General features: G+C 36.3%; 1 protein-coding gene across 1 annotated transcript in view; it reads left to right on the top strand.

Annotated features, from left to right (window-relative positions):
- The window catches only part of LOC140165176 (uncharacterized), a 37,007-nt gene extending 25,966 nt beyond the window's left edge, over positions 1 to 11,041 (top strand). The window contains 3 exon segments of the mRNA XM_072188618.1: positions 610 to 985; positions 5,510 to 6,257; positions 7,757 to 11,041. Of these exon segments, the coding sequence (XP_072044719.1) occupies positions 610 to 985; positions 5,510 to 6,257; positions 7,757 to 7,883 (1,251 nt within the window). The 3' untranslated portion in view covers positions 7,884 to 11,041.
- Positions 11,042 to 13,739: the final 2,698 nt, after the last annotated feature.

The raw sequence follows: 13,739 nt of genomic DNA on the forward strand, positions 1-13,739 counted from the left end.
GAAGGCCCTATCTGCAATAGCTGCCCTGAACATATAATGCCTAATAATTCTTCTCTATTACGAGCTGATCATAGTATAGACGAATCCGACGAGCCAAGCGATGGTCAGGATTAAGTTGGCCATAGCTGGGGGCCACTATCGTGAGCACATCGGAGTGTGTAGCACTTGTGCCACGTCACCAGAGTGGTAAACGCTGCACGCCTGTGATACTGGCGTCGCGTAAAATGGATGGATGGCCCCCAGCTATGGCTATGATGTAGGTGTTGAAATGTGTCAAGTCGGATTCGTGTATATACATGGCAAGGTCTTAGCCAGCCATGCGTCCACCCTGTCTTTAAGACGGTCTAATCTAATTTTAGACGGGTGGATTTAATGGATTTTACAGATATGATAGCTCTAAAACAGATGATTTTAAGGTTATATGAACTTGAGATTAATTCAGAATGACATGTAAAGGCCAAATCAGGACATATTTGACCCAAATGACCCTTCCATGGGTATAGACAAGTTGTTTTCTATTTCAGGGTCAAATTTTGTTATCTGCTTGGACGGGTGGTTTCTGACTTCTGGCTAAGACTGATACATGGTATAATTCTTTTTTTTTTACAGGATCTGGATCTCCACATCCCCACGCCAAAGAAAAATGCAAGAAAATCATCTAGCAGTGCAGCTCCATCACCTTTCGCTGAATCCAAAGCTAAAAAGCGCCATCCTTCATCCCTTCTAAGCACAATGAACGATTCTGTAGGCTCTGTCTCAAGCCCTCATCTTGAGAGACACAAAGTCTTGGTAGAGGAAAGCCCTATGACAGATGTGTCAGTATTCAGTGACGAGTCAGAGACTAGAAAGAAGAGGAAATCAGATGAAAGTATGTCATCCAGTGATGAGAAACGGAAGTATGTGGAGGATGAAGAGGATGGGGATGAGTCGTTGCCATGGAGATGTGGAGGTGGGAAAAGTAGGGCACTGCGCGTACAAGACTTAGGTGAGAAACTGGACTTCTTATAGTTGTATGAATATACTGTAGTGGGACAGAGAAGATATCTTACACTTCCCATAATGTTTTTCTTCCCTGTACTGATTGGTGTTTAGTGCAATATGGGTCGATAGTGACTACATGTAGAAATACCTCAATTGCAAGATTGGATGAGCTCTGTTATAATGAAAGACGGATAAAAAAGACTAGTTCGCGTCTGACGTCAATGCGCATTGCGGCATTTCCTGTCTAATTGTCAGAATTTCAGACGTGAATTAGTCTTTTTATCTCTGTCCTTCATTATAATTGAGGTATTTTTGTCGGTAACCTAACAACCCATGTTGCACTGAAAAATAAATCAGTACAGGGAAGAAATGCATTGTGGGAAGTGTTAAGATATCTTCTGATAGCAAGATATGTCAACTTTCACAGTATGAGAGCTAAAAATCTGTTCAAAGTTATAGAGTGGCTAAAATGCACAAATAAACAAAAAACACAAGGTAAAAAGAATGGATTATGTTGTTGGTGTTGACATGCCACAATAATGAGATCCCAATGTTGACATAAAATAAACCAATTTGTCGGATTCATCACGTACAGACTGTAAGAAAATTTAGGTACCAGTTACTACTGTATACGCCAATATTTTTGCGTGCAGATATTTTTGCGGTTTCAAGTATCACTGACAATTTTGTGAGGTTAAATTCACGGTTGCAGACATGCCAACTAGTACGGTTTCACCGTATTTTGTATGGTAAAACATGAAAAATACGGTAGTATGGTCACCCCCCAAAAAATACGGAACTATTCCAGAATTTTGACCAAAATAATAAAATGTTGTGTCTAAAAAATAAACAGCTGCAAGATTAGACTACCGACTGAATTACTGGTATCATTTGACCACTTTCTTGGTCTGTTAAATTGGTTGCCTGGATCGTTTTTCTCTCGACTTTCGATGATGCATGCACATTAAAAAATTATTATTTAATAGGCCTACAAGATGCTTTCCGAAATAATTTTCTTCTGATTTTTCATTCACATTAATATTTGTTATTAACCACCTAATGAAATGTCTTCTGAAGGTATTTAGCTCTTTTGGTGCAAAAGAATAAGCATACAAGAAGGTTTCCGACCTCCTTTTACTTCCGACTTTCGCATCATGCATGCACATTAAAGAAATATTTAATAGGCCTACAAGATGGTTTCCGAAATAGTTTTCTTCTGACTTGCAGATTTTTCATGCACATTAATATTTTTTCTTAACCACCTAATGCTATGTCTTCTGAAAGTATTTAGTTAACTATTGAGCTCTTTTGGTGCAAAAGAATAAGCATACAAGAAGGTTTCCGACCTCCTTTTACTTCCGACTTTCGCATCATGCATGCACATTAAAGAAATATTTAATAGGCCTACAAGATGGTTTCGAAATAGTTTTCTTCTGACTTGCAGATTTTTCATGCACATTAATATTTTTTCTTAACCACCTAATGCTATGTCTTCTGAAAGTATTTAGTTAACTATTGAGCTCTTTTGGTGCAAAAGAATAAGCATACAAGAAGGTTTCCGACCTCCTTTTACTTCCGACTTTCGCATCATGCATGCACATTAAAGAAATATTTAATAGGCCTACAAGATGGTTTCGAAATAGTTTTCTTCTGACTTGCAGATTTTTCATGCACATTAATATTTTTTCTTAACCACCTAATGCTATGTCTTCTGAAAGTATTTAGTTAACTATTGAGCTCTTTTGGTGCAAAAGAATAAGCATACAAGAAGGTTTCCAACCTCCTTTTACTTCTGACTTTCGCACCATGCATGCACATTAAAGAAATTATTTAATAGGCCTACAAGATGGTTTCCGAAATAATTTTCTTCTGACTTGCAGATTTTTCATGCACATTTATATTTTTTATTAACCACCTAATGCTATGTCTTCTGAAGGTATTTAGTTAACTATTTAGCTCTATTGGTGCAAAAGAACAAGCCTACAAGGTTTCCGACCTCCTTTTACTTCCGACTTTCGCACCATGAATGCACATTTTAAAGAAATATTTATAGGCCAACAAGATGGTTTTCGAAATAATAATAACTGCTAAACATGCTATGTCTTCTGGAGGTATTTAGTTAACTATTTAGGTCTGCAAAAGAATAAACCTGCAAGAAGCTTCATGCTTTCCGACTTTGTTTTCTCAATGGTGCACCCAGTGGCACATTAATATTTTTAATATTTTTCTTTAACCATGCATAGACAACTGCTATACCAAGTAGAGTCTTCTAATTGACATTGGCATTAAACTGTTTATTTTTTTTTTTGAAAACATGATGATGATGATGATGATGATGATCAATGATTTTCTGAACTGGAAAGTGTTAACAAAGCATGCTTCTAACAACATTAGAAGTAACAAAACCCAACCATGTTTCCAGAAATATATCAATTTGTTTGGTCTACATACGTTATCCAATTTCGTGAGGTCAAAGGACACATATAAGGTCAAAGGTCGACTGAGGTCACCAAATCTTTTAATAATTAATTTTCAACTGTGCATCACATACGAGGGGCAGTCAGTATGTTTTAAGAGTGGACTCGTGACGTCATATGTGGATTGTTTTCATGGCATTTCTCAATGATTACATAAACACTGTACCTTTGTCTTTCAAACAACACATGCAAAAATTATATCACACACATGATTACGTAACAGCATTAGCATAAAATCAATGGTCTAGAGTCACTGGTGAAATTGAGTCGTTTTTGATAAGGGAAATAAGAGGCTGAAATGAGGTATTGTTGTATTTTTTACATTTTCTCGGGAATTAAAGAATGGAGAATGCTGCCTTTTGGAACAGTAATAGAACACAAACTACCAGTTCATTAAACCATGTTTGTTGGGCTGTAAAGGTTTTAGTTTGTTTAAAATGCATGGTCAAATATGTCTTATTTTTGACAAAAACAAGGCTTTTCTTTCTATACAAATCTTGATATTGAAAAAAATAGCAAACGTGGAAATTAAATTTTTTTGGCCAGTTCTGTTGACTAATCTCCAAAAATTAAAACGTGAGTCTCCCTAGAAAATATTTGAATCCGTGATTAAAATATAACTGTTATTCTACCATTGTTACATTTATACAAAAAGTAGTGGTACAGAGAGAGAGGCCATCGTTTTAATAAGAAATTTATTTTTAAAACTTCTGTTCATTTCAGGTTGAGATCATCCATAAAAATTCACATAAATATTTAAATTAAAATTTTCATAGCATTTTGTAATATTTTGGGCACTATTTACATGGAATTTTGCCATTTTTGTGCATTTCCACCATGTTGTATCGGTCATCCTACCCACGCATGCGAGATTATTGTTTGATTTGCACCAGTTATCATCGCACTGAGTACTAGCTCTCACACGTGACCAGTCATTATATTTTAGTCTGTTTCATTTTGGAGATAATTAATGTCATTTGAAATAACTGCTTTTTCATTAACGCCATTTTTGCAGAATAATTTTGCTTCCATTCAAGCCCTAAAGTTGTTGAAGTTTCCAGACGTCCCATTTCCACCACAGTTTAATGACAAGTTTCATATTTTACCAACTGCAAACTGAGGACCTAGTGTTTATTCCTGCCAAAAACTAGCCTTATGCCCCTTGTACTTTTTCTGTTCTCGGACATTGTAAACATGTGTCTTTGCTGTAATTTAAAAGGCCCGCCTTTTTGCGTGATTTGGCAGTGTCCCTAGTATATTGATTTTATGCTAATGCTGTTACGTAATCATGTGTATGATATAATTTTTGCATGTGTTGTTTGAAAGACAAAGGTACAGTGTTTATGTAATCATTGAGAAATGCCATGAAAACAATCCACAAATGACGTCACGAGTCCACTCTTAAAACATACTGACTGCCCCTCGTATATCCGAAAATCAGCTTGATCAGTCATGTAATTAAGGAAATATGATGACTTTAAGCTGCTTTCCATGTAAAGTATAGCAAAGTAGTACTTTCAATGAGTGATAACTCGTAAAGGAAGCATCTTTCTGTATTGATTTATTACTTTGATGGAATGGTTCTTTGGTATTGCCAAATTTGATTGCAAATTCGTAAGGTGGGCCCCTGGACCCCGGCCGTTACATGCTTGGTCGCACAAGTGCTCCTTCGCAATTATGTGATCTACTATTGGGGTTTCTGGGGTTGGCAGGTATGCAAAAGGTACATATTTAAAAAATACGGTTTTAGGGTGCAAAATCCGGATTTTTGTTCTTCTGAGTACGGAAATCTGGATTTCAAAGTTTGCATGTCTGCGGTTGTTGGTAACTTATATAATAAAATACATAAGAAATTTCTTCATTTTAACATATTTGTGGGTTATTATTTTTGCCCAAAATATCAAGAGCTATCTCAAGAACCACTGAACCAAAACTAGGCTTGTTTGTACTCATTTTAATGCATTTCTCATGCTGATTCCAAATATGGTCATGAAAATTTACATTTCTTAAATTTCTGAATTTTTAAAAGAAAATGTTGTCCGTTTTTTTAGATGAATCAGAAGACCTAGTCATTGGGGAATCAGAAGATGAAGCAAGTGATGACAGCATTGAGAAAGAACCAACAGGAATAATTGAATCGGTACATGGCTCCTACCTAACAGACTCACGCAGAAAAATGCCAACATATTCAGTTGATGACAGCTCTGTGAAAATCCCCACGCCACGGGAGATGCTGCAGTACAAATTTGATGATTCTTCCAGTGCCTTGTCTAAACATGTTGGTGCTCAAAGATTAGCGAGCGCAAGAGATTGCGATGAAAAACAGACAGACTTGGAAGCAAATGACACCGTGGCGTGGTCAAAGAATGAAGAAGACTTTAATGAAGAGGTTGATTTGGAACGTGACGCAACAATAGATGGGAGTGTGTATAGTGATGAAACTGATGATGGAGAGGGATTGGAAGAAAAAACACATGGACATAGTGCAGGAGCAGACATGACAATCGAGGACAGCCAAGATGATGTGGAAGAAAATGGCGAGGAGGATAGTGATGAAATGGATGATGCAGAGGGATCAAAAGGACATGGTGAAGATGTGGAGGACTATCAAGATGAGGAGATTGAGGAAAACAGAGCGGAGGAGGATGAACAGAGCATGACTTTGAGTTCAGAGGAGGATTCTTACCAAGAGGAGGAGGAGGATGAAGATTATGTTGATGAAGAAGAAGAAGAAGGTGATGATGAAGAAGAGGATGATGATGGTGACGATGAGTACTCCCAGCTTGTCAAGAAAGGACAGTAAGTATACTGCTATTCCATTTGAAATCCATACACCCTCTATGGATGACATGACATTAAGCTTCCTCACAGGGAGTGTGAATTTCAAATGGAATCACCCATTCAGTGTTGTCTGCTCCAAAATGGGTTATTTCAGTTGAAATCCATACACCCCCTATGGAAGACATGACCTTTATCTTGCACACAGGGAGTTTGAATTCAAATGGAATCACTCATTTAATGTTGTCTGCTCCAAAATGGGCTATTCCAGTTGAAATTCATACATCATTGTTGAAATTCATACATCATTGTTGAAATTCATGTCATCCCTTATGGAAGACATGACCTTATCATCCACACAGGGAGTGTTAATATCAAATGGAATCATCCATTCAGTGTTGTCTGCTCTAAAATGGGATATTTCAGTTGAAATCCATACACCCCTATGGAAGACATGACCTTATCGTCCACACAGGGAGTGTTAATATCAAATGGAATCACCCATTCAGTGTTGTCTGCTCTAAAATGGGATATTTCAGTTGAAATCCATACACCCCTATGGAAGACATGACCTTATCGTCCACACAGGGAGTGTTAATATCAAATGGAATCACCCATTCAGTGTCGTCTGCTCCAAAATGGGTTATCTAGTTGAAATCAGTACACCCCCTATGGAATATGACCTTACAATCTTCCACACTGGGAGTTTCAAGTGAGATTACCTGAATGGGTGACTCTTTTTGAAATCTACACCCCTGTGTGGATGATTAAGGTAATGTCTTTCACAGGTGTATGGAGTTCCAACTGGAATAGCAGAATATTCACAACAATTTTATTTTCACTCTTTACATAGTTGCTTGGAGAAAAACAAAATTAAAAGCTGGCAAAAATTTGTTTGACCTACAGGCATTGTTGAATCCCAACCATATTCAACAGTTTTTTCCATTCCCGCTGCAACAATTTTCATCCAAAATTCATAGAAAAAGCTTTCAATACTTAGCGGCTAAATTGTAAAATTCAACTGAATTTCATAGTTGTCCACAGTTTCAACAGTTGAGGAGAGTGCGCCATGCACACCTCGTATAACATTTGTTCTGATTGGTTATCACTATCTAGGAGTGTGTGAATATAAACTAAGCCATAATTGTGACCTGGATTGATCATCAATTCCCCGTTCGCACAGACTTCGCAAAACGAGGTCCTACCCGCAAAGTGCAATCTGTGTGTGCTACGCCTGTCAAATGTATGCTATAATTACCATGTACGCTTTGGAAAAGCCTTCTGGCTCGTTGCTAGAAAAGCGTGAGAAACAAAAGTGAGAAACAATAAAGTTTTCAAAGTATATGATTTGTAGAATGAACTTCTGCAAAACGTCAAAGCGTTATTTTTCAATAATATATTGATTCAGATCATGAAAATAATTTTTTTTGGCTGCTTCGACCAACAATACTTCGTATACCCTTAATACATGATATACCCGTTTTGTAACCAATCAAAATTGTTCTTTTTCTTGTTTTCAGAATACACTTAAGCAATGGAGATGAAGCCAAAGCCTTGGAATGTTTCCTACGAGCGCTAAAGATTAATAAAACAGATAAGGCACTACAAATGAGAACTCTGAACTTGTACCAAAAGCTTAGTAAATGAGAAGACGCTTAACAGATGTCAGAAGTCAGTCAGTAAGAGGTTAGAGGTCACATGTGACTTGATATCACAAGATTTACATCAAGTTAACCCTACAAATAAGAATTCTCAGTTTCTACCAAAATCTCTGCAAATGCTAAGGATTTGATGAATGTAAAAGGTCGATACAAAGCTAGAGAATTTAAGGGTTACAGGTTACATGATGTCTCAGGTTAAACCTGTTTATATGATAACTTTGACAGAAGATGATTGGCAGATGTCAAAGGTCATTAAAAGGTTTGATGATTTAAGATGGTACTACACCCCTGATCAATTTTGTGATTAATTTTGCATTTTTCTCAAAAAAATAACTACACACTGGTAACAAAACTTATGTATATTAATAGGGGCAAGGAATCCAATTACTTCACTGAAATGTCAGTGATTCAAGACAAGTGATTCATTAAATATGTTGAGAAATGAGGTACATTTTGTACATTCTAGTGGTACCCTTTTCTTATCACAAATAACGCATCGCTTGTCTTGAGTCACTGATATTCCAGTGTAGTAACTGGATTCTTTGCCCCTATAATACACAAAACTTTTGTTACCAGTGTGTTATTATTTTTGGAGAAAATGCAAAAATAGTCACAAATTTATCAAGGGGTGTAGTACCACCTTAAGGGCTTGGTATCTACATGTACTCAATCTGACTAAACAGGTTAAATAGAACTTTGTATCCAAAGCTCAGCTGAGAAGGACATGACAGATGTCAAGGGTCGATGCAATGTTATGGAAGTTAATGCACTGCAGATGATTTAGTGTCTATTTCACAGGCCTGCAGTATCAGTAGCCTTGCTGTGATTTTCACAGACTGTTGGCCAGAGGACTTGTATTATTTTGTGCACTGCAGATGATTTATAGTGCCTATTCAAGATTGACAAATCAGGTTAACTATCATTTCAAGGTACTGTGTCTTCGTAATTTGCTAATAATGTCCCAAAGTCCCAAAACACAGTAACTAATTATAAAAACCACATATTGTTGATTTAGAGCCAAAATTCTAGTCACTATTTTGGACTTCATTTTAAAATATGGACTGAATTAGTCAAAATCTACTGTTTTTTTTTTTCATTTTTAGGAATTGTGGGATATTTTGCCCATGAAGCATCATTTAAAAAACAGAGTATTTTGTCAGCTTTGATTTGGACTGGGTGGTAACCTATTATGGTTGTGTAAAAAATTTGCTCAAAAATTGGGTTTATTTTTCCTATACAAGTTGTATTCCATGTGATATTTCTTTGCAAAAATGCCTGTCTTTGTTTCATTAAAAGTTACAGATAAAAATGAAATTCTGAAAATTTCCATAAAACCTGATCGTTAATGCATTCCTAAGAATCCGCATATGGTATACAAAGTAGCAAGTTCAATATTGTTCAGTTCAGTAGAGATTAGACTTTTAATTTTATATTTGTTTATGATATTCAGTTTGTTCTTTTGTTTTGTGTTGGTAATATCCCATGTAGCTTTTAGATCTCTTAGTAATATTAAGCTTAATCCCCTTCAGCTCTACTGACTTTTCTTACCATGTCTCTGATTGGCTCAATACATGATACATCCATCTGAGTAATCAATCAAAATAGAGCTTTCAGATCACTTCAGGTCTCCTTACCCTTCTTATCTTGTCTGTGATTGGTTCATTATATGGCATAATAATTTTGAGTAACCAATCAAAAGAATTCTTTAGAGGCAGGCCATTTGTACCAATGAGTTTATGATAACAAGTTGCTAATCCATTTGAAATTCATACCAAATTCAACAGTTGAAATAATTTCAGTCATTTTCAACCAAAAAAGTGTAAGATTCCAAACACAATATGCTCATGTGTGAGGCCAAATTGGGCTATTCCCAAACTTGAGATTTTTTAAAATCCTTGGATCCTGAGATTAAATAAGCCAATCACATTTGCTGATACATGTTTTCACAATCATGGAGCTGGAAAGATATGGATATTTTCTTTCATTTTACCTTAATAGGTCAACTCAAAATAAAATGGAGCATAATTATCATATGATAACTTATTTTATCATTTTGTGGGAAAAACATGAAAAGATGAAAGATGAAGAAAGTAGCTTAGTACTTTATTATGTAGATCATTGTTTATTTAGTAACTTAAAAAAATGAGGCCACAAATATTATTTTGTCTTTTCAACTTTTGCCTGAAACCTAAGTACTAAGTAGTGTGCATATTATTTATCAAAACAAAGCCAGAAACATTAAAAAACAAAAAATGAAATGCACTTTAATGTGATGCGATCAAGCAAAATCAGTCGGAACTCGCCAATAATAAATTTTCAGTTTCTTATATGATAGTAAAAAACATTTACTAAGCTGCATTTTGCAGAAAACCCTATTTAAATTGAACAACCAGTTCCAAAGGTATGAGCAACTGAAGAGTTTCCCAAACAATAGGAAACAAAAGGAAATTTTTCCTTTGTTTGGCTATATCTCAAAATCAATATTTCCGAGTTCCTACTGATTTTGCTTGATCGCATCACAAATGTGAATTTCAGATGCTATGCATGTGTGATGTTGAGACAAACTTTTGTTATTGGCCTTAATATTTACTGTGTGTGAAGCCAACAGAAGTGGCTATTGCTGACATGATCTGATCCAAGGGGCTATTCCAGTTGAAATCCATACACCCTCTATTGAAAATGTGACTTTCATCTCCCACAGAGGGGTGTATATTTCAAAAGGAGTCAATGATTCCAGTAAGCCTATTTGAAATTCATACTCCTTATGTGGAAGATTAAGGTCATGTCTTTCATAGGGGGTGTATAGATTTCAACTGGAATAGCCTAATATAGCTCAATTGGGCTATTCCAGTTGAAATCCATACACCCCCTATAAATTTCAAATGGGGTTGCCTGATTGAGTGGCTCCATTTGAAATCTACCTCCCCTGTTTGGAGGGTTAGGATTATGACTTCCATACGGGGTGTATGGATTTCAACTGGAATAGCCCAATTTTCACAATTGCCTCTAGTCTTTTGAGCAGGTTGGTCAAATGGATCATATCATGTCACATTTGTATCATGTTCAAAGTTGTTAAAATATATTTATAAACACCTCATACTTTTTTTTTCATGTTTGCATAATAAACATGAACAGTTAAAGTAATTGCAGTCTTGCTTCATTTTTTAACCCTGCAGTCCTGTCACAATACTTCCCTAAAGGAACAAAAATCAAGTGAAAAATAAATCAAGATTTTTGCTTTTTTATCCCCCTTGGGAGTGTGAATTTCAAGTGGGGTTACCTGAATAAAATTTAAAAATTTTTTTGGATTTATAAAGGGTGTCTTTATTTGAAATCTACAGCGCCTGTGTAGGAAATTAATGTCATGTCTACAACAGGGTGTGTATGGATTTCACCTGCAATAGCACACTCAAAGACAAGTGAGGAACAAAAAAAGGTGTCCTGTGAACAGCCCTTGAATTAAGGATCTGAAGGGGCACAGCAGCTTTTTTAGGGCAAGTTGATAATTGCCTTGGATTTTGAGGCAAATTTGAGAAGGGCACCAAGGCAAATTCTCAAAAGCGAAGAAAACACACACAAATAATCTGATAGATGATTATAAGTTGCAGGGCTGGGGCATCGACGGCAACTTCATTACAGGGCACGGCAAGTGACTGCCGTCGGTAAAGGACATATTTTGAGTGGGGATGGGCCGTGGGTGCCATGGGTTAATTCTCATTTGGAAACACACTAGGATGGTTCCTAGTAGAAACACTATGGTCCTACCGTCCTAGTAGGGCCAAACCCAGACAAATATTGGTGAAGCCTGACAGAAAGATACAAGAGACTGACACAAACACTGTATTTCATATTTATGATACCTGAAGTTTGTTTATTTCATTGTAATACAAAATAATAATATAAATTGAGGAAGTACTGTAAAAGTAGGTAATGGTGAATCCAACGGACGAGGACACAAAACACATCAAGGATCAATAAATGATACACGAGGATACCTTGAATATATGAACAACTGGAAAGAAAAAAGCAAGGTACACCAACTTGACATGGGGGGAACAAGTAAAATACTGTCTAGTCTGTATTTTACTTGTTCCCCACGCCAAGTTGGTGTACCTTGCTTTTTTCTTTCCAGAAGTACTGTACTTCGATAAATAAACTTCTGGCTCTCTAGCGCATGCATACTGCATAGGCATTTAAGGCAAGTTTGGCTTTGTAATGGAAGCCATAATAGAAGTTAACAGAAATTGATAGGCCAGGGAGTGTTCACAAATAATTTGTTGGGGTGTTGGAAACGTTTGAGCCTTTTTACCAAATTTGTTTTGATCCAACTTGCCCTTTAATAACGTTAACAAGGTCTAAAAATGCGATTTCCTTTTTCTTTGGTCCATTTTTGTGTCCCTCTATGAATTCTCACATGATTTTATGTATAAAAGTATCCCCTTCTTCCATTTTGATCCCTCTTTTGGATCATGGCAGGTGGTGGTCGCTGTGCATTCTCTAAATTCAGTAAATTTTCATCGTCAACCGTGTAATTGATAGGATTATTTTGAAATTTTAAAACGCTGAAATATCACAACCAAATAGACCTATGTTAATAAATAATATAAATACAAGCTAAAACCGTTGGGGTTCGATAATGAACACCACAAAACTAACCGAGTATATGGAAAATGCCATACGGCCGGGGAATTTTACAAGTTGCCGGCTCTATCATGCCACTCGGCGCCTGGATCATGGATCCCCCTCATATTGTCCACCCAACCAAGCTATTTATGAACACCTCTCTAACCATTGTAACTTCTGCCCAGCATTACTTTGTAATGCGATGGCCCAGAGTGCTAAGACGTCACATGCCCATATCATAATTTCTCAAATATATACAACTAATATACAAAATAGATACAAAAATATTATCATATTCATTTTCAATGTATTTTGTCCACATATTAACAAAAGTACACAAGGTCAGTTCATACTCTTTTTGTAATAAAATAACGTCTATCTGGGACATTTCTGTACCTTGGTTATAGGTATCACAGAAAATCAATAGAAAACTCATAGGACGTATCAACATCCATGCAGTAGTGTAGCCAGGGGGGATGCAGGGGGATGTAGGGGGGGGGCAAACTGCCCCTGATAAAAAATGAAAGAAAAAGTGCCTGCCCTCTGACCAAAGGGCAAAGGAAAAGAAAAAGGGCAAGGGCAAGGAGCCCTTTTTCCATCAAAATTCACCCCATTCATGGGCCAAAATAGTGTAAAATGCAAAATTTTTGCGCACATTGTCACAATATAACCATTTTCATCTCGATCATGGGCAAAAATAGTGTCAAATTCAAAATTTTGGGGAGCTCAAAAACATGTTGCAACTGCCATTTTTTTCAGCTGTGCCCCTGAAATTTTATTTTGCCCCCTCTGATCAAAAAAGCTGGCTACGCCCCTGCATCCATGTTGCTATATAAATAATGTTACCCAGCATCATGTTTTAAATTAGAGTAAGAAATTTCAAATCGTGGCATGGATTAGTTGATTTGAATTTCAATCTTTAAGATTTAATTCAGATTAATTTTTTTTTAAATGTATGTAAACAATTCTTAACAAACAGATTAAAATCGGTTTGATAAGAATTGTTTACATATTCGCTTAAGGTTATTAATTATTTTAAACTGTTGTGATTTGGTAGTTCACATCATCTTATTTAATGGTAGTGAGCTTTGGCAGTAAAAAATTGCATTGCTCAATTCATAGCGAGCATGTAGAAGAATTAAAATATCACAGATACACTTTTATAGGTGCTGCGGTTCTTGAGTTACGTTGTGAAGAGGGCTGAAACAACAACACTTTT

The sequence above is a fragment of the Amphiura filiformis genome, chromosome 11, assembly GCF_039555335.1.
Source record: "Amphiura filiformis chromosome 11, Afil_fr2py, whole genome shotgun sequence".
Lineage (NCBI taxonomy): Eukaryota > Metazoa > Echinodermata > Ophiuroidea > Amphilepidida > Amphiuridae > Amphiura > Amphiura filiformis.